General features: G+C 48.2%; 8 protein-coding genes across 8 annotated transcripts in view; 3 read left to right on the forward strand and 5 right to left on the reverse strand.

Annotated features, from left to right (window-relative positions):
• Positions 1 to 756: 756 nt before the first annotated feature.
• Positions 757 to 2,131, forward strand: FVEG_16169 (hypothetical protein; the record flags this gene model as incomplete). Its single annotated transcript, XM_018905407.1, has 3 exons — positions 757 to 907; positions 956 to 1,331; positions 1,381 to 2,131. 3 exons carry the CDS (start codon positions 757 to 759, stop codon positions 2,129 to 2,131), a joined length of 1,278 nt encoding a protein of 425 aa, XP_018753822.1.
• A 64-nt stretch (positions 2,132 to 2,195) lies between these two features.
• FVEG_07691 (amidohydrolase ytcJ-like) lies at positions 2,196 to 4,015 on the reverse strand. The gene is made up of 2 exons (XM_018896363.1): positions 3,368 to 4,015; positions 2,196 to 3,312 (listed from the first exon to the last, which is right to left on the reverse strand). The coding sequence occupies exons 1-2, from the start codon at positions 3,942 to 3,944 to the stop codon at positions 2,282 to 2,284; spliced, it is 1,608 nt and encodes a 535-aa protein (XP_018753821.1). The 5' UTR covers positions 3,945 to 4,015; the 3' UTR covers positions 2,196 to 2,281.
• Positions 4,016 to 4,357: 342 nt separating this feature from the next.
• On the reverse strand, positions 4,358 to 9,106 carry FVEG_07690 (hypothetical protein; the record flags this gene model as incomplete). Its single annotated transcript, XM_018896362.1, has 2 exons — positions 4,358 to 8,909; positions 8,964 to 9,106. The coding sequence occupies 2 exons, from the start codon at positions 9,104 to 9,106 to the stop codon at positions 4,358 to 4,360; spliced, it is 4,695 nt and encodes a 1,564-aa protein (XP_018753820.1).
• A 4,208-nt stretch (positions 9,107 to 13,314) lies between these two features.
• FVEG_16168 (hypothetical protein) lies at positions 13,315 to 15,150 on the forward strand (the record flags this gene model as incomplete). The annotated part of the gene is made up of 4 exons (XM_018905406.1): positions 13,315 to 13,783; positions 13,831 to 14,054; positions 14,101 to 14,529; positions 14,583 to 15,150. 4 exons carry the CDS (start codon positions 13,315 to 13,317, stop codon positions 14,979 to 14,981), a joined length of 1,521 nt encoding a protein of 506 aa, XP_018753819.1. The 3' UTR covers positions 14,982 to 15,150.
• A 25-nt stretch (positions 15,151 to 15,175) lies between these two features.
• FVEG_07688 (hypothetical protein) lies at positions 15,176 to 16,491 on the reverse strand. The gene is made up of 2 exons (XM_018896361.1): positions 15,616 to 16,491; positions 15,176 to 15,568 (listed from the first exon to the last, which is right to left on the reverse strand). Exons 1-2 carry the CDS (start codon positions 16,436 to 16,438, stop codon positions 15,195 to 15,197), a joined length of 1,197 nt encoding a protein of 398 aa, XP_018753818.1. The 5' UTR covers positions 16,439 to 16,491; the 3' UTR covers positions 15,176 to 15,194.
• Positions 16,492 to 17,865: 1,374 nt separating this feature from the next.
• Positions 17,866 to 19,026, reverse strand: FVEG_07687 (hypothetical protein). The gene has a single exon (XM_018896360.1). The coding sequence runs from the start codon at positions 18,880 to 18,882 to the stop codon at positions 17,935 to 17,937; it is 948 nt and encodes a 315-aa protein (XP_018753817.1). The 5' UTR covers positions 18,883 to 19,026; the 3' UTR covers positions 17,866 to 17,934.
• A 2,052-nt stretch (positions 19,027 to 21,078) lies between these two features.
• Positions 21,079 to 21,887, forward strand: FVEG_07686 (hypothetical protein; the record flags this gene model as incomplete). The annotated part of the gene is made up of 2 exons (XM_018896359.1): positions 21,079 to 21,180; positions 21,228 to 21,887. The coding sequence occupies 2 exons, from the start codon at positions 21,079 to 21,081 to the stop codon at positions 21,885 to 21,887; spliced, it is 762 nt and encodes a 253-aa protein (XP_018753816.1).
• Positions 21,888 to 21,967: 80 nt separating this feature from the next.
• Positions 21,968 to 24,604, reverse strand: part of FVEG_16167 (hypothetical protein) — a gene marked incomplete at its 5' end in the record, with an annotated part of 3,042 nt that continues 405 nt past the window's right edge. Inside the window, one exon of the mRNA XM_018905405.1 lies at positions 21,968 to 24,577. Coding sequence (XP_018753815.1) covers positions 22,104 to 24,577 — 2,474 coding nt within the window. The 3' untranslated portion in view covers positions 21,968 to 22,103. The remainder of the gene's footprint in view (positions 24,578 to 24,604) is intronic.

Consider the following 24,604-nt stretch of genomic DNA (forward strand, 5'->3'; position numbering starts at 1 on the left):
TTCGAACCTTGAACTGTTTTTCTTCATCAATCTTGGTATATGACCTGATGTGATGAACTATTTCTTAATCCCCAAAGTACCTTTATTGAAGCCCCCAACATCCTCACCACACAAATCACTATCTCCGTACAAGATCAACAGTGATAGCCTCCCTGCAAGGTCCCATCGTAAAGAATTACTACTCTCGGAAATGCATGCATCATGCCATGCCGGCACTAATCCCACATGAACTCAATCTTGCCTGCTTCGCCGCATCACCGCCTTAGTCGCGGTATTCCCCGGGTTGCTTAATCGAGAGCAAGAAATTTCTAATATCACCTTCCTAGCTAGGCAGTCCTCGGATGTTTCACCAAGTTGGAAGAATGACATGCGAAAATTATGCAAAGGTTCCATCCAGCGTGGCCAAGGAATTCGTGGTGGTTTTGGCAAGTGGGATAATCTCATGTGACTATTACAAATACTCGGGTTAAGGATATACGCGTTCAAGAGTGGCACAGACATTTTGTATTACGCCTTGATCTGCTGATGTTGAGTTTCATCTTTTTCATCGAGATCCACTGTGGGGAGAAGTGCCGTAGCCCTATCACCACATTAGGAAAGCGGGAAACGTGCCAGAATGGGTTATCCTAGCAAAAGCGTTGTCAGAGAAATAGAGATTGATAAGCATGGCGGTTGTATCTCGGCCTATCTTGCCCTCAATTAGGTATGAAGTTCGGCTTGTAAGTCAAGGACCTTCATCAATGCTTTTGACCAGCAATGGACTCTACGAAGGATACAGCCGATGATAGCCCTATTATCGAAAGCAGCCTTTCAGTCGATGATGCATCACCGAAACCTGTTCCAAACGGCGGACTGATCGCGTGGCTGCAAGTCGCGGGCTCGTTTTGCCTCTACTTTTGTACTTGGGGTAAGCAATATCATGAATAAATACCAGACAGATACTAACAGCTTGCAGGGCTGATCGCAAGCTTTGGAAGCTTTCAAACTATCTATGAGCGCGACCAACTATCAAGTCATACGCCATTTCAAATTTCGATCATTGGTTCTCTCCAGACCTTCTTGATGGTATTCTCAGGCTTCATAATTGGCCCGATCTATGACTCTGGTTACTTCCGACATCTTCTAGCCATCGGTTCTACCTTCATTGCCATCGGCACTGTACTTCAAAGCCTGAGTCAAAAGTACTGGCAATATTTTCTCACTCAAGGCCTTATGGTTGGCATTGGCGCTGGCTGTCTATCTATCTTGAGTGTTGCTATTACTTCACTATGGTTCACTACCAAATTGCCACTAGTCAATGGACTTGCAGCTTGCGGCAGTGGACTCGGAGGGTAAGTCTCTTAATCCTTGCCTCAGGGTCTTTTTCTGACGCCATTTCAGTGTTCTTCTCCCCATTATGATACGGGAGCTTAATGCGCAGACAAGCTTGCCATGGGCAACCAGGGCTATGGCTTTGTTGCTGTTGGTCCTACTCCTGTTTTCCAACCTTGTGCTCCGACCGGGGCCGAATCCTAGCAGACCAGCTCAGCGAAGGCAGCTTCTCGACAAGACGGCTTTTACAGACTGGCCCTACGTGTACTTTGTGGCAGGCTGCTTTTCTGTCTTTCTTGGAATGTACACGCCTTTTGTCTATGTTCAAAGTTACGCTCTGGACAACAAAATCGCGTCTACCGATCTTGCAGGGAATCTGCTTGCTATTCTCAACAGCAGCTCCATCTTTGGCCGTATCCTTCCCGCTTTCCTCGCACAGAGTCTCGGACCTATGAACACTATCATTAGTGCAGCAATTTTACTCGCCACGACAAGCTTGTGTCTCATCTCAGCAACTACAACTCCGCGATTGCTTGTTACCGTCATCAGCCAAGGCTTCTTCACGGGGTCCTTCTTCGCGCTTCAGCCGACCATCTTTGTCAGACTGACTAGTGATCCCCGACGAATTGGAACAAGATTTGGTATGGCCTTTTCGGTCATGTCTATCGCGCTCTTGTTTGGACCACCTGTTGGAGGGGCATTGCGAAGGAGCATGGGGTATACGGCCGCTTGGGTCTGGGCTGGGTTGACTGTTTTCGTCGGCGGCATGTTGATTCTGTGCAGTAGGTTGCTGAAGGATAAGAAGTCTATGATCGTATGAGCAATACATTGGGAGCCTGTTGGGTAGGGCTCACGATCATAAGCTGAACAGATACAGCACATTTGCCAAACGGATCGTGACATGTGCATACGAGATTACTTTACAAATTAATGGAACCTTCAAAATACTTTGTGGATTCACACCTCTGGATTAAAATACCCGAGATCCTCCAAACCAAGTCTCCTTCACCTCAGCCTTGAGTAGCGTCTTCGGATCCCACTCCATATCAACAACAAGAAAGTCAGCCAGTTTTCCAGGTGTCAAGCTTCCAACACGATCTTCAGCAAATACACTTCGCGCTGCACCTTCTGTACCCGCGACAAAGGTCTCACACAAACCTAAACTAAAGTGCTCATGCACTATCTCGGGGTTCTCCGGGTTCTTGGAAGACTGCCTGTTGATAGCCACATGGAAATTATGCATAGGCGACCACGGTGATGTAGGGCTATCAGTACCAATCGCCATCAAGGCACCTGCATCAGCAAACTCTCGATACGCAAACGCTCTCTCATATCGCTCCTCTCCAATGAGTTCGGGCCAGGTTGTCAAGGCTGTTGGGTCTGCATGTATGGGCTGGATGGATGCTGTTAAACCAAGCTTTCCAAGCCTCTTGGCGTCTTCTGGGGAAACAATCTCCAAGTGCTCGATTCTGTGCCTTCGACCTGGTGTAGCATGCTTCTCAATAGCATCGATGGCCATTCTTACAGCTCCGTCGCCAATAGCGTGCAAAGCAACTTGTAAACCACCAGCATCAGCCTCTTTGACCACCGGTTCGAGGAACTCAGGCTCCCATATAGGCGGTGGATTTCCTGCAGTAGCATACGGCTCGGAAAGATAGGCAGTGCATGCGTCGATAATACCGTCGGTGATGACCTTGATTCCGACAAGTCGAAGATCAGGACTTGTTGTTGAGTTGTACTGCTTGCTCAGTTCGATAGCACGCTGCACTTGTTTGGAGTTTTGTTCAAGGTCAGCGGTTGGTTTGATGAGCCAGTGAGCTGCTATTCGTAGCGATAGATTGGGTTCTGTTTCTTTGAGAGTTACGAGAGCATCCCATGCTTCTTCATCCATGGCCATTTCTACCGCGCCTGTGTATCCAGCTGCGTTGTACTCTTTCACGGCTGCGCGAATTGCCTCTATTCGCTCATACTTTGGTGACGACTCTGCTTGGAATGGCCAAACTTTACGATGCCGTTAGTCAGTCGGTCTAAAACGATAATAGTAGGGTGTACTCACTGATTGACATCATGGCGCCTTCATCCAACAGCCCTGATGGCTTTCCATCCGCGTCACGATAAATCTTGCCACCAGCTGGATCCGGCATATCATCAACCTCAAGCTCTTTCAAAGCCGCAGTATTGCACCAGCAAGAGTGTAAAGAGCCCGCATCGACAAAGATAGGCCGTGGATCAAGATCATCCAGCATCGCGGCTGTAACTCCACCGGGAGTCATGTAATGCCTCCATCCTTTGCAAAGAATAGTCGGTGTGTCTGGGTTTTCAGCAGCGTATTGGAGGATACATGATCGGATGTCTTCAAGTGAAGTGCATCGCGACAGATCAAGCTTTCGGAGTGATTGACCGAGGAGGAGCAAATGCATATGACCATCAATGAAGCTGGGAAGAACAACACGCTGATCAAGATCGCGAATCTGTATGTCTGAACCTAGGGCTTGAGAGATCTCGTTACGAGACCCGATTGCGACGATTTTGTCGTCATGTATGAGCATGCAGTCTGAGAAATGGGCTTTGCCGTTGAGGCCCGTCTCTGTCTTGGACAGGATCCGGCCATTGACAAACAATGTTTTGGTCATTATGTTGGAGAGTAAATGAAATCTTGGAAAAAAGGAAAGGCATGCGAACTTTGAAGAAATGAGAGGGATTTAAATGCGTTGCGATGTTCGGAGTGGTCTCTGTTCTGAGATCAATTTTTATAGTACAGTACCCTGGCTCTACCCCATCTGAATTCCGAGCTTCCTTCCCAGTGTGTCTCCATAATAAAGTCTTTGGCGCTACTGATTGCCCAATTAGCATTGTTAGTACTGACTCCGTTGTTGGCTCCCCACTCGGGCTAGTAGAGGTCAAGGAGGAAGCAGAAAGATAACTGGACTTGATACATTCAGAGGTTTATAAGGCCAATAGCTCCAAGATCAATTTTTATTCAGCTAGCTATACAAGACAGTAAAGGAGTAAGATAAGGAGAGAGTGAAGCAAGCGAGTGATAGTTTTAACCGCCACTTCCAAATGCAGGGAAAGAAGGCGTACTAGAATCACAAGCAAATCTAACAAAGTATTTGCTTGATGATCCAGAGCCGTCTACGATAACAGTACCGTCTGGAGCTGTGACAGTAACTATCATAGAATAGTCTCCCTGTGCATTGGCCCAGAAAACCCTGAATGGCGTATAAGTACCCGCTGTCAGCTGGATCTTAAAGGTTTGAGCGCTGGAAGGCCCCCATGAGTAGTTTTGGGCCAGATCTGCACTTGAACGTGCTTTCGACCATGCTGACAAAGCCTTGCTACCAAACCAAACCAGTGTGACCTCGTCAGAGTACGGTACAACAACAGAGTAAGTACCATTGATTGGCGCATATAAGTATGCCCGGTGGTTAACAGCCTTATACTGCCATGTTTGACTTGGTGCGCCAGGATAAATAATCTGCGCCGGGCCTGAGTTTCCTGATTTTACGCCACCTGGTTCTGTGATACCAATTGAACGCGTGATGCCAGTAAAAGTCGGTGAAGCTGTTGCAAAATAGGAAATGTTGAGGGACGAGTAGTTCGGCGGATCAGCGTTATAGAACGAGTTCGTATAGATAGCGTATTCCAAACCAGCGTTATCGCATGTTTGATCTGCAGCCTTTGTACCAACTGCGGGAGCCACGACCACCACAGTAGCTGTCTGCCCAGCGGAGGCTGGAGTACCAGTGGACGTGCTCATGGTTGATACAGTGGTATAATAGGTTGTTACAGTGGTGTATGGCTGGGGCTTTTGCATAACAACCGTAGCAACGCCGCCAGGAGAGGTTGGCGATAAGGTGGTACTGCCAGTTGCTGTGAAGGTACCCCAGGTTGTGACGGTCGTATAGGACTGGGGTTGTTGAACAACGACAGTTGCAGTGCCACCCTGAGAGATTGGCGAATGCGTAGTGGTGCTGACTGTTGAGAATGATCCCCAGCTCGTGGTAGTTGTATAAGGTTGAGGGTTTTGAACAACCACAGTTCCAGTACCACCCGGAGAGTTCGGCGAATAGGTAGTGGTATGAACTGCTGAAAAGGAACCCCAGGTTGTGGTAGTTGTATAAGGCTGGGGGTTTTGAATAACGACCGTTCCAGTACCGCCCGGAGAGGCTGGCGAATAGGTAGTGGTATGGGCTGCTGAGAAGGTACCCCAGCTTGTGACTGTTGTGTAGGGCTGAGGCTCTTCAACAACAACAGTGGCTACACCACCTGGAGATGCTGGTGGCAGTGTAGTAGTTCCTTCAGTTGTAAAGCTACCATAGCTAGTCACAGTTGTATATGACTGGGGCAGTCCTACTACAACAGTCGCAACATCACCTGGGGATGCCGGTGTCATGGTGCTTGTCACAGCAGCTGTATATGAACCATAGCTTGTCACAGTTGTGTACCGCTTGGGAATCTCGACGACAACAGTGGCAGGATCCCCTGGATTGGCCGGCTGGTTTGTTGTCGTTATAGGTGCGGTCAGACCATCAACATACGCCGTGGTAGTTGAGTAACCCTGAGGACTCTCTATGACCACGGTAGCCACGCCACCAGGCCCAGTGGGTGATAACGTTGTAGTGGAAGGTGTGGTCCAGGCGCCATAACTGGTCACTGTTGCATACAGCTGAGGACTCTCTACAACGACTGTGGCAAGATCTCCTGGGTTAGCTGGCTGGTTGGTCGTGGTTACAGGTGCAGTCAGGCCATCAACATAGGTCGTGACAGTTGTGTATGCTTGGGGACTCTCTACAAGGACAGTAGCCAAGCCACCGGGCCCAGTTGGTGCTAATGTTGTGGTGAGGGGTGCAGAGTAAGTGCCATAGGTAGTCAGAGTCGTGTATAACTGAGGACTCTCGACGACTACAGTTGCAGGGTCCCCAGGATTGGCCGGTCTGTTTGTTGTAGTCAAAGGTGCAGTCAACCCGTCAACATATGTCGTGAGGGTTGTATATGCCTGAGGGCTCTCAATAATAACAGTTACTGGATCCCCAGGATTAGCAGGTTGGTTTGTTGTAGTCAGAGGTGTAGTAAGACTATCAACATATGTTGTAATGGTTGTATATCCCTGTGGGTTCTCAACGACAACAGTGGCAGGATCCCCTGGATTAGCCGGTCGGTTCGTGACGGTATGGGGTGCGGTTAGGCTGTCCATGTAGGTCGTGACGGTTACATATGCCTGAGGGCTCTCAATCACAACAGTAACAGGATCTCCGGGATTAGCCGGCTGGTTTGTCGTGGTCACAGGTGCAGTCAAACTGTCAACATAGGTTGTGATGGTTGTGTATGGCTGCGGAAGATTGAGGACAACAGTCATCACATCGTCTGGATTGTCAACTGGTAAGGTTGTGGATGCCGGGCCTGCCAAGCCTGGAATGTAGCTTGTGACTGTAGTGTAGGACTGAGGCACATCAACCTCAACAGTGGCAAACTTTGCTTGAACATTGAATGGGTATGTTGTAGTTGAAGCAACAGTCAGACCGTCTCTGTGGTTAGTGACAGTTGTGAAAGGCATCGGAAGATCAACTTCTACAGTACCGTCCTCACCAGGAACAGAAGGCGGATATGTCACAGTGTTGGCTGCTGTGAAAGAGCCATAACTGGTGATCGTAGTGTAAGGCTGGGGTAAGTCAACCACAACTGTGAGAGTTGGGTTCGGCCCGTTACCGTTCTCGGTTGTTGTTATAGCTGCTGTGACCCTTCCATAATAGGTGGTTGTCACGTACATCTGTGGATCAAAGATCACGACGGTACCCGTTTGGCCTGGGCTGGTTGGACTTATTGTGGTTGTAGATTCAGCTGTAACGGCTCCATACGAAGTTACGGTCGTGTAAGGCTGAGGGAGATCAACCACAACGGTCAGGGTTGGGTTAGAGCCAAGGCCGCTCTCAGTTGTTGTAGTAGCAGCTGTTACCCTTCCATAATAAGTGGTAGTCACATACATCTGTGGATCAAAGATCACAACAGTGCCCGTTTGGCCTGGACTCGATGGGGTTATAGTAGTCGTAGACTCGGCCGTAACGCCTCCGTACGAAGTGACAGTCGTATATGGCTGTTGCATTAAAACCATAACGATACCTGTCTGGCCAGGAGCAGGAGGCGGTGAGGTGTATGTGGTTTCGGTCGAGACGTCTCCATAAGAAGTAAAGGTCGAATATGGCTGCGAATTGTAGACCACAACGGTACCTGTTTGACCAGGCATGGATGGAGAAATTGTAGTTGTAGACGCAGCGGCATATTGTCCATAGGAAGTGATGGTCACCCACTGATCAGGCTGATACACGATAACAGTGCCGGTTGCATCTGGAGCTGTTGCAGATATGGTAGATGTAGAAGCAGCTGTGAAGTCCCCGTAAGAAGTGACGGTCTCCCACTGATAAGGCTTGTATACCATAACAGTGACTGTCTCTGCTTCAGTAGATGGTGATATGGTGGTTGTGGATGCGGCTGTAACCGCTGGGTCGTAAGAGGTGACGGTTGTCAATTGGTGTGGCTTGTAAATAATAACATTGCCAGTTGCGCCTGGGGCAGTTGGATATTCAGTGGTTGTTGATGCCGCCGTGACACCTCCATAGGAAGTAACTGTGAACCATGGATCTGGCTGGTATATCAGGACAGTACCCGTCTGGTCTGGGGAGCTCGGGGATATAGTCTGTGTAGATGCGGCTGTGATAGTTGCGTCATACGAGCTTACTGTCACCCATTTGTATGTCCTATACACGACTACCGTGCCTACATGATCAGACGCAGAAGGCCACATAGACGTTGTATGGTCAGAGGGCGCAGCATCATCATAAGAGGTGGTGGTCACCCATTCGTATGGATCGTAGACAACAACAGTGCCAGTTTCGCCAGGAGCACTGGGAGTCATTGTACTCGTGACCACGGCTGTAACCGATCGATCATAGGATGTCACGGTAACGTAACGAGCTATCGGGCTGGGTACCACAATCACCACTGTACCAGGGCCAGGTCCTGACGGGGTCTCGGTGATAGTATAAGTACCAGTATCGGTGCCGGTTCCGGTGCTGGTGATGGTGGTATAGTCGATTGGGGCATCCGAGGTCATAACCGCCATAACCAAAACGGTTCCTGTTTCACCAGCTCTAGTTGGAGATTGCGTGAAGGTCATAGGAGCAGTGCCAGTTCCTTGAGTAGTGATTGTAGTCCACGGCACTGCTGGATCTGAAGAAATGGCAGAGCCACCTAAGGAACTTTCTGTCCCGGCTGGAGGAGAACTTTCGCTCTCAGAAGGAAGTAAAACCTTGACCTGAGCTTGTGAAATAGGATTCGTTGTATCACCTTTCCTGTAACCTTGCATTCTGACGATCACGGTTACTATGTCGCATGGATTTTGAGTAGGCAGAGTGGTTGTCTCAGGCACAGATATTATACGATCAGTGGACGATAAGACAGTCACATGGCTCTCTACCATGATAGTTCCACATGATGGCTGCTGATCCGCGAGGGGAATGTTGTATGTAGTGTTTGCTTCACCGTATCCATAAACGGGGTCAGTGGCAGTGTAGGTAGCGTCAGTTCGCATGAAAAATGTACTACAGACATTCATTAGCTTAAGAAAGCCGATGAGAAATCCCTACACCTCATACCTTGTCAAAGTATCATATTGCGTAGATGATCCGTCAATGATCTCGATGGGCTGTGTCTTGACATCCCGTGGTTCCAGTTTTGCATCTAATACTGTGCCTAACAAGGCCAGGGCCCAAAAGGGCATCAAGCGCCGAAGCGACATGATCAAGGAGGGTGGAAGAAAAAGAAAAGATTATCAATTGGCTGTACTGACGAGAATTAAAGAACAAAATGTAAATGAAAAGGCCAGAGAGTGGTCTGGGAGAATACGAGACTTGAGAGTGACGTCCAATCTTTATCATGAGCTACCACCAGCAGAACTTACTCTATTTTACGTTTTGATCGACAGTATGGATGCGGGAAACTTTCGATCGGTTATTTAGTGCGATTTTGAATCTTACGAAATGATTCGAGACCGTGTTCAGCGTCCGACCCGGTCGCAGATGAGGCTTGTGGCTGAGAGATGATATCACCGCATTGAGCTTGGTAACAGGAGTGCTGAGCAACCTGGGCTTCGGCTAGCTCGGCAATATCTTTATTGCAGCAGAAAATGATGTTTCTTTAGTACAATTTGGGTTAGTAGGTTCTAGATGTCTGTGTATGGCTGGTCTATGTGAGGGTAAATTCTCTGTGGTGATAAGATCTCAGCCACAAGCCTCAATTGCAATCAACCCATCTAAGGAATGCAATATCACCCAGGGCGATGCTTCTGTGGGCCCATTTTGGGAGATCCCTTGAAAAAGGTCTGGGTTATTCTAATTGACATTTCTAGCTTAGAATGCTGAAATCTGTCTGCAGACTGGAGGGGCCTGTCTATACCTATAGATAAATTTGATTCAAATCAAGCAATACACATAGAGGAAGCATCTCTTCCGTGACTATTGTCTCAGTTTATGTAGACTGAAACAGCAAGTAAACAACATCTAAGACATGTTCCCCGTCATTGGATCTGCACAGTACGGAAGCGACCAAGCCACTTGACTTAAAGAGAGGCAAGTGACACTTTAGCCGTAGTGATAGCCGAGAAGCTATACCAATGCCGGGGAAATTCAGGGGCCGCCCTGAGTAGGAATTCACTTACGGCATGGACAGTAACTCCTTTGGTGCTCGCGTGATACTAGCCGTGCTCCGCCCGACGCCATCAGATCTGATTTGCATTGCTATGTAAAACCTTATCTTCGATCTCGACCAAGCCTAGTAGTATACCGAAATGAGAAGATAACAGAGATCTAATCAACATTCTCAGCAGTACTTCGACTTGGCTTTTTGTTCCCCGGCTTAGACTTTAAAACGAATCTCTGACATTCAGCATTTCTGAGCGTGTCTGATGTTAATGCGGAATTAAAGTCGCAGATTATTAGTAACAGATACTCCAATCCACTTAGATTATCAACCAAGAGCGACCCATCATGGCCCCCTAGTGATGTAATATGCTCTTAAGGTGAGTTGTTTCTAACGCTTTTGCGTGGCGATGACTGGAGAGGTTATGTATTGCTGGTTTCAGCTACAATTTCTCATGCTTGCTCTGCGGACCTTTACACTGTGGCTTCCTGCTTGTCAGCTGTTGCTGCAACCCTGATAGTTTAAAAGTGAAAAGCCATTCAGGATATGCATCCAGAGCGGGTCTTAGTTACGGGCACTATTATGTATTAGATAATGTTTTATTACCCTGTAATTTATCTACGACAATGCTGCCTTTACAGTGCAAGATACATTGCCTATCTAGCTATTCAGAAAGATGTGTTTGGTAACAAGAAATAAAGACATCTCACACACGAATCAATCTACATCTTTGTCGAACAGATCTTCGTACATCTCTAAACTCGCGAACAACCGATAGAAACAAGGCCGCCCTGTAGTAACACAAGTTAACATCAATCGGTAGACATCAGTAGGGAGAAAATGCTTACATGGGTGTTATCATTACAGCAAACTGCTGTGCCTTGTTGACAAGCCGCGGGATCAGTAATAGACGAGCCTGAAGGGAAATATTAGACCACGAAACGGAAAAGCAGTGAAATGAGACAAAAGAGAGAAGAAATTGTCTACGGATAAAGGAAATAGGAAATAGGAGTACGCGTGGAATCGTGAGCTAATGCCAATAGTTCCTCAGTAGTACACGGGCTAAGCCTAGAGTCGCCAGTGAAGCGAGATGAATTGCATGTCACAGTGCTCTCTTATTGGCCAAGTGGCAAGCCCGACTGGAAATAAATCACAGAAATGTCCGCCGTCCTTCCCGAAACATCAACGGAATACACTGGTACCTGGAGTGAATGGCACTGTACAACACGGAAAATAGAGCAAGTCACCAAAGCTTACCCTCTATATAACTTCCCAGCTCTTATTGCCGTTTGCCTTCATCGTTGCATTCGTCATTTGATTAATATGACAGAAGTGGCTCCGCGTCTCCATCTATCTGACAACGAGACCATGTCTTGTGCTAGTTCCCAAACTTCTGGGAGCCACTCCATTTCCTTACACTTATCAGCCAAAACGGCTACAAGACTGGGTAAGCATCATTCGTCTACGACTGAGCAAGCAACTTATTTCCGTTACCCAACATCAACGGCAAGTTATTCATCAAAACAGGCACCAGTCAAAGTCAACGTCATCGCGGGGCCCTGCACGCTGACAAGAATCACAAGATGCATGTGTTACAGTGGACATTGCCTAATTACTACTGCTACTGCTTTCAGATGGCTAGAGATGGATGGCACGAACCAGTGGATGCGAATGATCCCCAGTTTCCCCATCTGATCTTGATGGGGAATTAAAGCTGCAGATTATTAGTAATAGATTGCTTAATATGGAGAGGCTGGATATCATTTCAATGTCCAGGATATCAGGTAGTTGATAGAAGGTGAAGATAGATTATTCTTATTTCGTTTACGAATGCATGAACTAATACGTTCAATACTTTGATTATGTAATGTGTCTCATATACAAGGCAGAGTCAACAGCTCGCTTCAAGCATTATGCCCGATATTCGTTCAAACCGCGCCCTACAGCAGCAAGCACGCACTAACTATCCCGCCCTTCATATCATAGCCCGCTAAGACACTGGGTCGGAAAGCGATGGCTTAAGGCCCAGGCTCAGTTGTTCGATAACCCACTCAAACTGGGAATTCGTCAACCAGTCATCGTGCTCAGCAATTTCCAATTGTAACTGACAACATGATCGGAAAGATCTTATCGCGTGGATTTCACGCAAGTTGACGCTCTTCCCCACGGGATTATCGGCCCATGGGATTAGAAGCTTGGCTTGTCGAGGATGTAATGGGCATCATCCTCCCCAGGTCCGCGAAAGCCCAGCTGTCCTTGTAATTCCACCGCAGTTAGGGACAGTCAGTAGGTGCTTAGAAAGTAATCCTTCTACTAAGAAGTGGCATTTTTATAGTTTTTATAATTTTATAGTTTTTTTTATATAAGAATTTCTTTTACTTTAGTAATAAGGGACTCCAACATCGTCTTCTCGTATGCGTTTGCTGCAGCCCAATTCTCCTTCATGTCCGAAATGCATACACCTGCCGATTTCACAAAATCCATCGTTACCTTAGGTCTTACCGAAATCGTTCTGTATACAATTACAGCATCAGTCATCTATGCATTCGTCGGCCAGCAAGTTCAGTCCCCCGCCTTGTTATCCGCCAGCCCGTTGGTGTCGAAAGTCGCCTTTGGCATTGCCTTGGCAGTTATCTATATCTCAGGCTCGCAGATTTATTCACGGTCGACTTTATAAGAATACTATTTCCCAGTTCATCAATACCCGCAAGTGCTGGTTCACTTGATTGGCCGTTGTCACATTTGTGATCTTCCTTTCGTGGGTTATCGCGGAGGCAGTGTTGGCAGGCCCCTCTCTTGCAATGTGGCCTAAGGCTTTGGTATTATTCTTGGTACGGAGGTTGGCACATAGGTCCGTTCTACAACAAATAACTTACTACCGGTTATTAATAAACTTCGTTGGTTCGCTTGCATGAGATAAGAGCCATATGCGTCATTCCACTGGATCTTCGTCTTTCAGGTCTTGGTTCAGCAGCTGGACCAACAGGAGTCACTGACCTCCGACGATCGGAACCCCATTGCCTGATTACAATGAAGATTCAACCTTGCCGACATAAACCGCTCTCGGTCTCAAGTAGTAGCCGTAAGTCGTTGTTCCAAAAGACACCGTCGTTTGGTACGAGAAGCCCAGCTCGTTATCTTTCGTGGTTGTCTCGATGATTTAGCGCTTCAGCGCACTTAGGCCCTGAAGTAGTTAGTCACTCCACTGAACAGACCTTAAAGAACTCCCGATCCACTTCGTCTACCCTCGCCTGATTTCCCACTTTGCAAGCTCAATTCCGAACTTGACAGCATTTACATCAGCAGGTCATGCCTCGAGGACGCAGGGGCTGTTGGACATGTCGCATCCGACACAGAAGATGTGACGAGTCGTCTCCCGAATGTAAAGAATGCAGTACCCGAAGTATCACCTGCCATGGATACGGCCTTGAGCCACCAGATTGGATGAGCAATGATCAGTTACTGCAAGAGGAGCTGCGGCGGATCAAAGGTGCAGTTAAGGAGAATTTCCGGCGTGTCAAGACAATTCAGAATCGCCAACTTGCTCGGTCAACGGCTCAAGCAGCTCAATCTTCGCGCGCCAAAGCCACTTCTCGACCCGAATGCGAAATATCTGGCGGTGCGGTACAAGTCGGTTCATCAACGACAAACACCATCTTTCGGGAGGCGCAGTATTTGGTACACTACCTCGACTACATCTTTCCAATTCAGTATGCTTTCTACGTCGATGCACCAGATCAAGGAGGCAGAGGATGGCTGTTCTTCCTTCTCGAGAGAAGTATGAGATGCCCAGTCGCGCAGTTATTCACACTAACCACCGAACAGATGCACCCCTACGAAATGCAGCTCTGACCCTGTCTGCGTTTCATCAACATACTTTCTCACCTTATCATACGGAGAAACAGGAAGACGAACTATTACAATACCATACCAAAGCACTTCAAGAACTCCGACACGTTGTCCGCCATCGCGACGTTGGTGCTTCTGCTGATAATATCGAGGAATGGCTCAAATTCCTTGCTGGCGGCATGTTTTTGATCTCCTTCGAGGTAACCTTACCGCATACGTACCCGACTCATCTCTGACTCGGCATAGGTATTCCAAGGCGGTACAAACAACTGGCAAGCGCACTTCAACGCCCTCGTATCCGTTATTCAGAACCTGACATCCTCCGACTTTGACTTCGATGCCTCCGATCCTTCGAGCCCAGACTTTGACTTCCAGCGAGGCATGAATACTGCGCAAAAGTTCATTCTCTCGAACCTAGTTTGGATAGACATACTGGCCCCTCTGGCTACGGGGGCTGCACCGAGGTTACCATATCGCGATTGGCTCAACGCTGGAAATATTGACATGTCGAGAGTCATGGGTTGCTCAAACTGCATCATGATTGCGATCGGAGATATGATGACACTGGATTCGAATGCTCTAACAATGGACAGTGGGACTTTGCAAATCGCCATTGATGACCTGGAGAAATGTATGCATGATGGCATAGGCGCGGCATTAGATGATGGATCAACGGTCTATATCTTCTTCCATGCTACCAGCGAATGTTTGCTAATCAGCTCCAGCAGTTGACACCCACCAACCGCTCAGTCACTCATCTCTTCGCAACCGCAGCACTCGTCCAACTTTACACTCTTGCGTCAGAATGCAACATCAAATCACCAGATCCTCACAGAGCAGTGTCGCGAGTCGTCGAAGTATTAGCCAGCCTACCTCCCCATATATCCCTTCGGGGAACGCCATGGCCTCTATGCGTTGCCGGTTCTATGGCGCTTCCTCCCAATGAACAGTACTTTGACACTTTGTTGACAAAGCTCATGGACCATGGTAAGGCAGGGTTTACTAATTGTGGTACTGTTTATAATGTGATGCAAAATGCTTGGAAGCAACGACGGCGAGATCCGAGTAGAGTTTGGAGTGCTAGACAATCGATGGAGGATATGGGTATTTGTGCGCTTTTAATATGAGCCTGCTTTAAGGAGGCTGAGACGGAGTATTGGTTCTGTTCACCTGGCCATTAGTGATGAGCCCACCACTGAGGAACTCCATACACCAATACCCTTAGAGGTATAGAGTACCATAATACATCGCAGTGAGACGTCCATGGTCGCGTCACTTTAAAAACAGCAAGCCGTTCAAATATTATCAATTACTTCAACTACCAACCTTACATCTATAAACTACTCCTTGCCCTTCAGGCTGAAGCGGTACTTGGCCTGAAGAACATAAGGGTTGCCACCAGGCTCATAGAGCTGCTTCTCAAGTCTCTGCCACTCAGGGTTGTTGATCCCGTCAATGTAGTCCTGAACCTCAACGACCATGCATCCGTACTTGGGGATGATTCGGGGGAAGTCCTTGTTGTCCTTGAGACCCTGGGTCTTCTTGAGAGGCATTGTGCCCTTCTGCTGAGTGCAGCTGTAGAATTGGAAGGCATCCTGGTCAGTGTAGATGTCGAGCTGGATGCCAGACCAAGCAGAGGAGATAGTAGCCACGGGCCCCTCAGTTCGCCAGTCAAAGTTGCCGAGCTGGCCGCGGTTGACGCTGTAGCAGGTGTCTGAGATTGGTTAGCGATGTTAAAATCGTGTGAAGGGAAATACTAACCATATCCTGTGCAGTTGAAACCGCAGTTGTTCTCCAAATCCTTGTTGTTGGCTTGGTCACCAATCATCTTGGGCTTGCTCCAGAAATCATTCACAGATCCCTTCTTGTTAGGAATGATATCTCCAGTGGGGATGAGAATGTTATCGGTCGCAACACGCTGGCCACCGTAGGGCATGTAGAGAGTATGGTTGGAAATGGTGCTTGTCTCGTTGTTGGAGAAGCCGTCGAGGTTCCAGTAGGTATGGCTGGTAAGCATGATAGGAGTCTTCTTGGTAGTCGCAAAAGCAACAATCTTGAAATCCCAGTCCATGCCGGTCAGGGTGTAGGTGACGTAGGAGACAACCTCTCCAGGGAAACCCTCCTTGCCATCAGGGTCAACGATGGAGAAGGTGATGCTGGAGTCGGTGTACGACACAACAGTAAAGTTGCGGTAGTCCCAGCCATCAGGTCCGCCGTGGAGAGTATCAGCGCCCTTGGGCGACTCAGGCGTAGGGTTGTCGTTGGGCGTGACGTGATACTTCTTGCCGTCAATCTCAAACGTGCTGTTGCGAATACGGTTGGCGTATCTTCCGGGAACACCGCCAAGATGGGGGTGAGATTCGTCAATGCTATAGTGCGTAGCATTATCGAAGCCAGCGACGATATCTCGGGAGATACCGTACTGGTCGTCGATCAGAAGATTGGTGATGGAGGCGCCATAGGGAATGAAGGCGGCTTTGATGCCGTCTCCCTTGATCCAGTATTTGCCATCCTTGTCGGGGCCCTTGCCTTTGGTCGCAAGGGCGAGTGGGATGAGAGCAGCAACGACAGCCTTGAAGAACATGATTGCGGATGATCAAGGTGGAGACTGGCCCAGCAAGAAAGAGCGAAAAACCCCAAGCTTTATAGAAAAACCGACGATCTCTGTTTTCTCTCGGGACAACCCACATAACTTCCACCAACAGGACCCCTCTCCAATTGAAGGATATCAGGGTCTCGTCTGATCAGCTTTCAAGTTCAATGACTGGTGCGGCTGTCATAGTCCATCCAGGAACTTGCCATTGAGCCGCGATCCTGGGGAAGTTTTGGAGCTAAGAAGCTTCCCCAGGTTTTCCGCGCGAGCGTAATTGGTGCGCCTGGCTCGGGTAATCTTAGCGAACTCTGTCTTGACATGGTTGTGCGAGTCTGGATTGGGATCGTCGTGCGGGGGATAACAGGCTGTTTGCACGTCCATGGGGTTTCTACAGGTCCAACAGCCGTATCCCGCCGAGGGATTGGCCGAGACGAGGCTGGTGGTGAGCGGTAGTTATGCAACGGGTGACAGCTTCACAGCCCCTCCAATCAAGTTGATAAGCTAGTTTTGAAGTTCGAGAGATGTAATTTATGTGATGGAATAACCGACCTGGCTATATTTTACAGGCTGAATGAATTCAATTGATGTGTATTTGTAAAGATTATGAATCTGAAAAGTCGGGGAACGATCGGTAAACGAGGTTGGGGAAATGTTATTGCAAGGGTCTGGGAACTTTTGAAAGGTCTGACGTCATTGTCTCTGCAATGATACCCTAGAGTGAACGTGCAGAATTCCATGTTACATTTCGTGATGCTACATGTGAGCTTGTGATGATCATCCGTGGACCGTGAGACATGCAAAGTAAGATCTTCTAGACGGGCACGGCCGCACAAGTTCAGGAACTAAGGCTTAGTGACTCCAAGACGGCATGAAAACGTGACTCTGGGACCACCGGATGAAGGACGGCGTTGAATGATTGGGTTCCATCTAATTGGGACGAACTTCGATGGGAACGGTGACTTTTTGGGCTCCCGGTGTCTCAGACCGGCTCAATCGCTTCAGCGGTTATACAGGGTAACTTTTATCGTGTGTAAATCTCAGCAACAAGTAATGAGTAAATCTTTTGAACAAGCTAGATGAATTTGACAATTTCTGAGTTTGATGTAAGATAGTCGCGAGCTTCCCTTCATGCAAAGACGTCCTAATAGCTAACCGAATAACACTGCATAGACATATTCAGTCATCTTTTAAGAAACAGATATTTGTGAATAAAGACTTGAGCCTGAGTGCACCGAACTAAAAAGTCTCTGGAACTGAATATTTCCTCAAAATTCAGACGAAACTGTGGAGACGGATTCTGTCGCTCCACCACTCGGAGCTGCTTCATGCTCCGATCTCTCCTGTTCTGGGTGAAACTAGATCCATATCCGCATCCGAATTGGCAGAGTAAATTTCACCCGGAATTGTGACCGATACAGCTCATCATCATACTCAATGCAATCATGAATGGTATCACTATCTATCGTCTATCATATACTCGTCTAACTTCACCACAAAGGAACTAGCGAAATCAGGGCCATGGCCAGCATGATACCCATCGAAGGCGACTGTAAGCTTCCCGCTGAGTCCCCCTTCATTCCCTCCTCGAAACCCTTCTCTTCACCGCCCAAATACTCCGCACCCAGCTTCGTCAAACCCCCATCATCATCAAACAGCGACACGCTGTCCCCAGTCCACTCATTCGCATCATCCTTCCTAAATGCTCCAAACCAAGCATAAGCTTGCACATAATCATTATCATCAAGATACGGAAGACTCTCATTCATCATAGCCAGCGTCGCATCGTCATCCCCTTTCGGTAGAGCCATTTCCGTAATCCAGAACCGTGCGTCAGGCGCCGTCTCATTGTAAAACTCGCGCAAACTTCCTAGCCAATTTTTAAGACCGCCTGCGTCGCCGTACCAATGCACCGCGACGAAATCTGTAGGACACCCGTCGTCGTCAATGTCGTAGCAGGATTCATTAAAGTCGCGTAGCCATTCAAGACCGCGTGGTGAGCCGGTAACACTGGGATGGCTGATTGACCACTTGCGATTTGCTTTTCTTAAAGGGACGATGTGCTCTATGTAAGCGCGCGCTGCATCTTTGGCAGATATCGCGCTTCCGCCGGTGTCTGTTTCGCCATCTGGCTCGTTGAAGGTGAGGAGGTGCGTAGATGATTCGGGAAGCCCATTTAGCCGCGACTCGAGCTCAGAATCTGATGCATCGTCGAGGCCGTGAATCAATGGCACGAATGGTAAAGAACTGCCGATTTGACCATTTGGCCAGAGGGACCACGTGTAATACCACGCGATCTCGGAATTATTTGAGATTAGGAGCTCATTATCTGATTTATGGTCATCTCCGTGGTATGCAAGGCCGCGTTTTGACGAGAGGTCAATGCTTTCAGCGAGCCTGCAGAGGCATAAAAATGGGTGCAAAATTGATTGGCGCATTTTGGGAATAAGAGAGTACTGTATGCCGTGAAACCCTCATTTGACCGAGAGCTTTTAATAGGTGATTGAAAGCTGAGAAATCAGGTTTGAAACATAAATTTTAAGGTTCTAGGAAGCGTTTCAGAATGTCAAGGGGTTCCTTGGAATAGCTACTTTTCTTTTGTACGTGTCGCTCGTCTTTTGGCTGCGCAGCGTGGCGATGGTCTAAGCCTTGTCAATGATGTCATAAGTCCGCCAAGTTAAACCCTGCCTCAACACCAAGACTTGGCAGCGTCAAAGACTCTGGCTATCTTGATATCGACATAATTGGCTCACCGCTTGATTTCTGAAGCACAGGTACTTAAGCCTCGTTGAAAAGATTGCCATTTGGGGACAATTACCTGATTTGGGGACGACACGTGGTTTCGCATGCGCTCCTTCTATTCTTCGGAGACGAGAGGTACTTACTCAAAGTCTATTTAAATCACAACGATCCAATGAGCGATATGTCCCTGGGCCCCAGCGAACAATTTGTTCTGGAATGTGGCGATTAATCTGACATACGATATCAGGGGTCACTCTCAAGATCCATTGCTGTCCTTCAGATGAGCCAGTTCGGCGCTTCTGACAAGTCATCTGTGAGGAGTATTGGTCAAGGCATGCGGATACTAATATAAAATGACCAACAAGAACTTTGCATACTTATAGCCATGTTATTTAAGACTTATACTATGCTATTTCTTCTGCAAGGCAACAGGAGGGCCGAGGACGCCACCTCAGTCTATATGAGAGTACAGACTCGGGAGTATCTAGCAGACGAAATGAGTGACGAGATTTGCACCTGTATAAGATAGGATGGAAACTATGGACGAATTAATGGGACTACCATTGCAGTCAAGGTACCGCTGGTGAGGCATTGTATGATTTTGGAGGAATGCAATATACTGAGGATCTGTACTCGTCCAAAACGACAAAAAGCGGTAAAGGAACTGTGAGCAAATAGTCAAAGTAGGCATTGAGATCTTTGAGACATCTTGAAATTTAGGAAAATCCGCATATCGTTATATTAACTCTTTATATAATCTGACGAAAAGTGACCACGACATAGATGGCTACCGCATGTCCTTGCACTGCATCCCGAGAGTAAATTACCCTAACTGATTGGCATGTCGAACCTGTTCCAACTAATGACTATTTAAGTACACCAGACAACTCTAGATAAACACATATGGTTAGTTCGCCGAGTGAGGGCCGAATATCCAAGAGTGACCGACATGTCGCCGCCCCATGATGATCGACAGAGAACGCGGGGTATTCGGCAGGAGCCGTAATGCATACAGTAGAGTCCTGGACAATTTGTTTAGTGTCGCTTAAGTCTATAGTCAAATACGGTCTGTAAATATGTCGCTGACAATCCCATAGGGGGCTATATGTGCTATTATGGGGACGTAGCAATTGGCATTTCGTGTCTGGAATATTCTTAACTACCTGCACGGCTGGACTTAATTAAATTCTCTTTTTCGGTATCCGCGCTTAGCATCGAGTACTCGCAAAGTCTGATCATAGGTTCTGTAGATCATACTGGGGTAGCGGAAAGTCTCCGAAATCCCCAGGTTCAGGCGGAGACTCCGCCTGATGTTCAGGTCCGACGACCCCAAAACGGTCACAGCCGATGAGTTAATGCAAGTGAGTCTTGGCATTTGTCCTTCTTATGCATACATTCGGGCCGTAGCCGATCAATGCTACCCATTTAGCTTTCTGTAGTGAGCATTAGGCATAGTTTGCAAAATGACTTGGTGTCAAAGTTGTCATGATGTGTCTGTTTTTACAGCGCAGGGCGGGAAGGAGCGCCGAAGAGTGAGTAATACAATCTATAATCAAGAGGCTAGAGGGTTTCACTTGACATCAGTTGACGGGGCTCGGAGAAACATCATAGGTGGAACAACCATTCTCTAAGAAGTGAATATTCCGCTTAATGGCCGAGGATGATAGCAATGATCGAGATAGCTTCACAAACCTGACATAACCCCATGGACAGGCAAAAAGTTCGGAACGAGAGAAAATGGAAACGATCTTCGGCAAAGGTGAGGAAGGGTTCGCGAGCGAACAGGGGCAAAACGTGTATAAGAAGAACGGATGGCCACGACAAGCTCAACGGTTTCGACACCTTCAGACAAGCAACTGCATTTAGGACTACAGGATCTACAAGCCATCAGGATGTTCACCCTTCAAACTCTTCAACTCGCCTCCATGTACACCCTCGTGTACGGACACGGCTACCTCAGTAAACCCATGAGCCGAACCGGTCTCAACGCTGAAGTAACTAACCCCATCCTATATCTACAGCACTAGCTAACGAGCGACAGGCCGGCCCAGATACATGCCCCGAGTGCACCATCCTCGAGCCCGTCACGGCCTGGCCAGACCTCGACGCCGCCAAAGTCGGACGATCTGGCCCATGCGGCTACAACGCCCGAGTCAGCGTCGACTACAACCAGCCCGGCGCCAACTGGGGCAAAGAACCCATCGCCACCTACAAACCCGGTCAAGTCGTTGATGTCCAATGGTGCGTTGACAACAACGGCGACCATGGAGGCATGTACGCCTATCGTATTTGTCAAGACCAAGACATCGTCGACAAGTTTCTTGATCCAGACTATATCCCCACTGAAGCTGAGAAGCAAGCTGCTGAGGATTGCTTTGAAGAAGGTCTTCTACCCTGCACTGATGTTGATGGCCAGGAGTGCGGTTATAGTCCTGACTGCTCTGCTGATCAGCCATGTCATCGCAACGATTGGTTCACTTGCAAGTCTTTCGATGGGAACTCGGATGGCAAGGGATGTCGTGGTGTTGATAATGCACCGATTAATTCGTGCTACACCTCTATCGCTGGTGGTTATACTGTGTCTGGCAAGATCAAGATCCCCGACTATGTCTCGAACCATACCCTCTTGTCGTTCAAGTGGAACTCATTCCAGACTCCTCAGGTTTACTTGACTTGTGCTGATATCGCGATCTCGGCTTGAGCATTTGAACATGTCAGCATGTTGAAAGGTTGCAGTGGCTGGAATATATGGCCTACGCAGAGCAACTTAAAAAGAGGCATTGGGATTTTGAAGTGCTTCCATAAGTGGAAGCTATTCTTTGGTCCAGGATCTGTCTTTCTTTCTATGACCAAAACCTCTAGTCTAGCATACGAAGACCAAATCATCACTCTTTAACCTTAACTGACCCAGAACCATTCACATGACAGTGCACTCATTTCCAACACTAGGGTCCACACGTTCTTCCTTCTCTCTCGGCTCCGTCTCCAAGTCCTCCCAGTAGATGAAATCCATGAATCCAGAACGAGCGTCATTCAACGTATCAGCAACAATCCTCAAACACTCCTCATTATCCCCCTTCAGCGCAAGCAACGCGAGAGCAACTCTCTTCTCCAGCTTCCAAGGCCCAGACCCTTCATAAGCCTCAAAATACAGAGGATTTCCAGCTTCTTTCAGACGCTCCTCTATACGCCCAAAAGTGATGAGCAGCCAGCAGGCCACACCGAGATAGTTGAGGCTTGAGATTGGTGCAATTCCCGCTACGTCAGAAAGAATGTCGAATTTCGCTAAGTCGAGAATACCGCGGCCGTCGAGGACTTCTGATCCAGCTTGTGAAGGTAGCTGAAAGCCTTCTGGGGCGTACTTGTTCAAGACCTCATCTGGTACCTCGAGCGTATTGTTCGCAATGGAAGAGAGTTTGTTTGTCGCTTCGATGATCTCCTTATCAGTCATTCCAACTGCTCTCGCCTTACGAACAAGGACAGTGTTCTCGAGTTCATTTTCGCTGACGTGCTTTGCTCGACTAAGCCGCTCGAAGAACAGCATGCTACCGAATTGAAGCTCATCATCAGGAATGGCCTCGAGGTTCCAACCCGCTCGGCGACAAGTGGTAAGCATAGAGTTACGCTTGAAAATCTGATTGACCTCCAAGTCGAATAGCTGATGGATGTTATCGGCATATCTGCGTCTGTACCGAATAGCCTGACTCCGCGCCTGCGCCTGTCTCGACCCTGGCTGTCCCACAGACGCAAGCAGAGCATCCACAAAGCCCGATTCCGGCTTGCGACCTTGTGCGAAGAACGTATGCTTGAAGAGATCTTCTATTGTAGCGCATAGTCCGATAGGTCTAGAGAGGTAACCCTTCTGTACAACAGCATTGTGAAGATGGATCATCAGCGTTGGCTCAGGGATGCGTTCCCAGAGGTACATGCCGAGTCTGTAAGCGATCTCAAGACCTTCTTCAAGACCAACTCCACACAGGAATGGCGAATACTCCTGCAAGCCATTCGCATTGCGGTCTGCAAAGCGCGAGGGCGGTATGGTATCGAGACCGCTCGTGTACTTGTGCTCTCCAAGAAAATCGACGAAATCAAGCTGCGCGATCTTGATGATCTCAAAAAAGTCTTTATGCTGCTCCATCTTACCGTCCTTCTCCAGAATCTGTTTGAGCAAATCGACGGTCTGACAGTACCCAGCAAAGACGCACTTGTTCTGTCGATCGAGAAAGAGGTCGACGTCTCGTCTGGCACGACCCTTCTTTGCTGGCGCTTCAAGCATATGACCGTGCAGAGCACTTAATGACCAACCGCGAGAAACAGTGAATGAGTCAACGATGCACTGCATCTGGAAAACGTGATGTGGATAGATCATCTTGGTGATGTTGGTTCCAGGCTTCTTCATAGCCATGTTCGTAATATCACCCGCGAATTCTTCCAGACCGAAGATGGTTCGATGGACGCCCCAAGGACCGTTGGCAGACCAGTCCACCTCCTCGTAGACATGCTTTTCTCCTCTGACTGTGTTTCTCTGAACCACAACAGACGAGAACACATTGACAAGGTCGTAGAGCCATTTTATGGTGTAGCAGCGCCTCCAGTGGACTCGCTCCTCATTCGTCGCGCGCTCCAAGTTGAAGTTTGGATCCCATTTCACAATCTTGGCCTGCATTGCCTTTGTCGGCTTGCCTGTACGATTGGCTTGGAAGTCAAGCACAAAGTCCCTCAAGTCCTGATAGGCGTGGATAAGGAACTGCTCCTTGATGTCCACAGCTGTCTCCTTCCGACTGTGCTGTTCACCATCCGGACCGACCGCAAAGAGAGACAGCCTGAAGTTTCCCTGTGTCCTCTCCATGTTTCCTCTAGTGATGGTGTTCATGATGGTTTCGTACGTGTCGTGACCCGGAAAATCGACAAAGATAGCGGTGTTGGTGCGCTTGACCATATAGATTGTCAAGTTGCTTACAGCTCCAGCGACAGCACTGTTGAGACCTTCGTATGCGACCTCTTTCCAGAGATTTTGGGTGTAAGCACGGAGTTCGGCCCATTCTTTGACAGTTGAGTAGACTGCGAGTAGATAGTCTGTGACAAGGCCGACCTCACCACTATCTTCGATGATGCGGATGCTCTCAATAGGTATTTCATCGGTCGCAGGATCTTTCGTGTCTTGTTTCTTGCTCTTCTTCGGCTTCTTGTATTTTCTCGCCTTTTTGCCCTTGCCCTTTGGCTTTCGTGAGACTTTTCGTGCAGCGACTGGTGAATGTGGTTGAGTGACATCGTCCTCTTCATCGGTCGACTCTGCTTTGTCGACGCTCAATTCTTGGAATTTATTGGCGAACAGGGTCTGTTCAACGTCCTCGCTATCGTCGCTGGTCGCAGCGCTCGTCTTCTCCCATTCTTCGCCGCCGAGGATCTTGAAGCAGT

Source organism: Fusarium verticillioides, chromosome 8 (genome assembly GCF_000149555.1).
Source record: "Fusarium verticillioides 7600 chromosome 8, whole genome shotgun sequence".
NCBI lineage: Eukaryota > Fungi > Ascomycota > Sordariomycetes > Hypocreales > Nectriaceae > Fusarium > Fusarium verticillioides.

Coding starts and splice junctions, on each gene's coding strand:
- FVEG_07691 (XM_018896363.1), bottom strand. CDS start 3,944: ATGACCAAAACATTGTTTGTCAATGGCCGGATCCTGTCCAAGACAGAG. Junction 3,313..3,367: donor AGGCGCCATGATGTCAATCA/GTGAGTACACCC, acceptor GGCATCGTAAAG/TTTGGCCATTCCAAGCAGAG.
- FVEG_07688 (XM_018896361.1), bottom strand. CDS start 16,438: ATGTTCTTCAAGGCTGTCGTTGCTGCTCTCATCCCACTCGCCCTTGCG. Junction 15,569..15,615: donor TTTCAACTGCACAGGATATG/GTTAGTATTTCC, acceptor AACCAATCTCAG/ACACCTGCTACAGCGTCAAC.
- FVEG_07687 (XM_018896360.1), bottom strand. CDS start 18,882: ATGCGCCAATCAATTTTGCACCCATTTTTATGCCTCTGCAGGCTCGCT.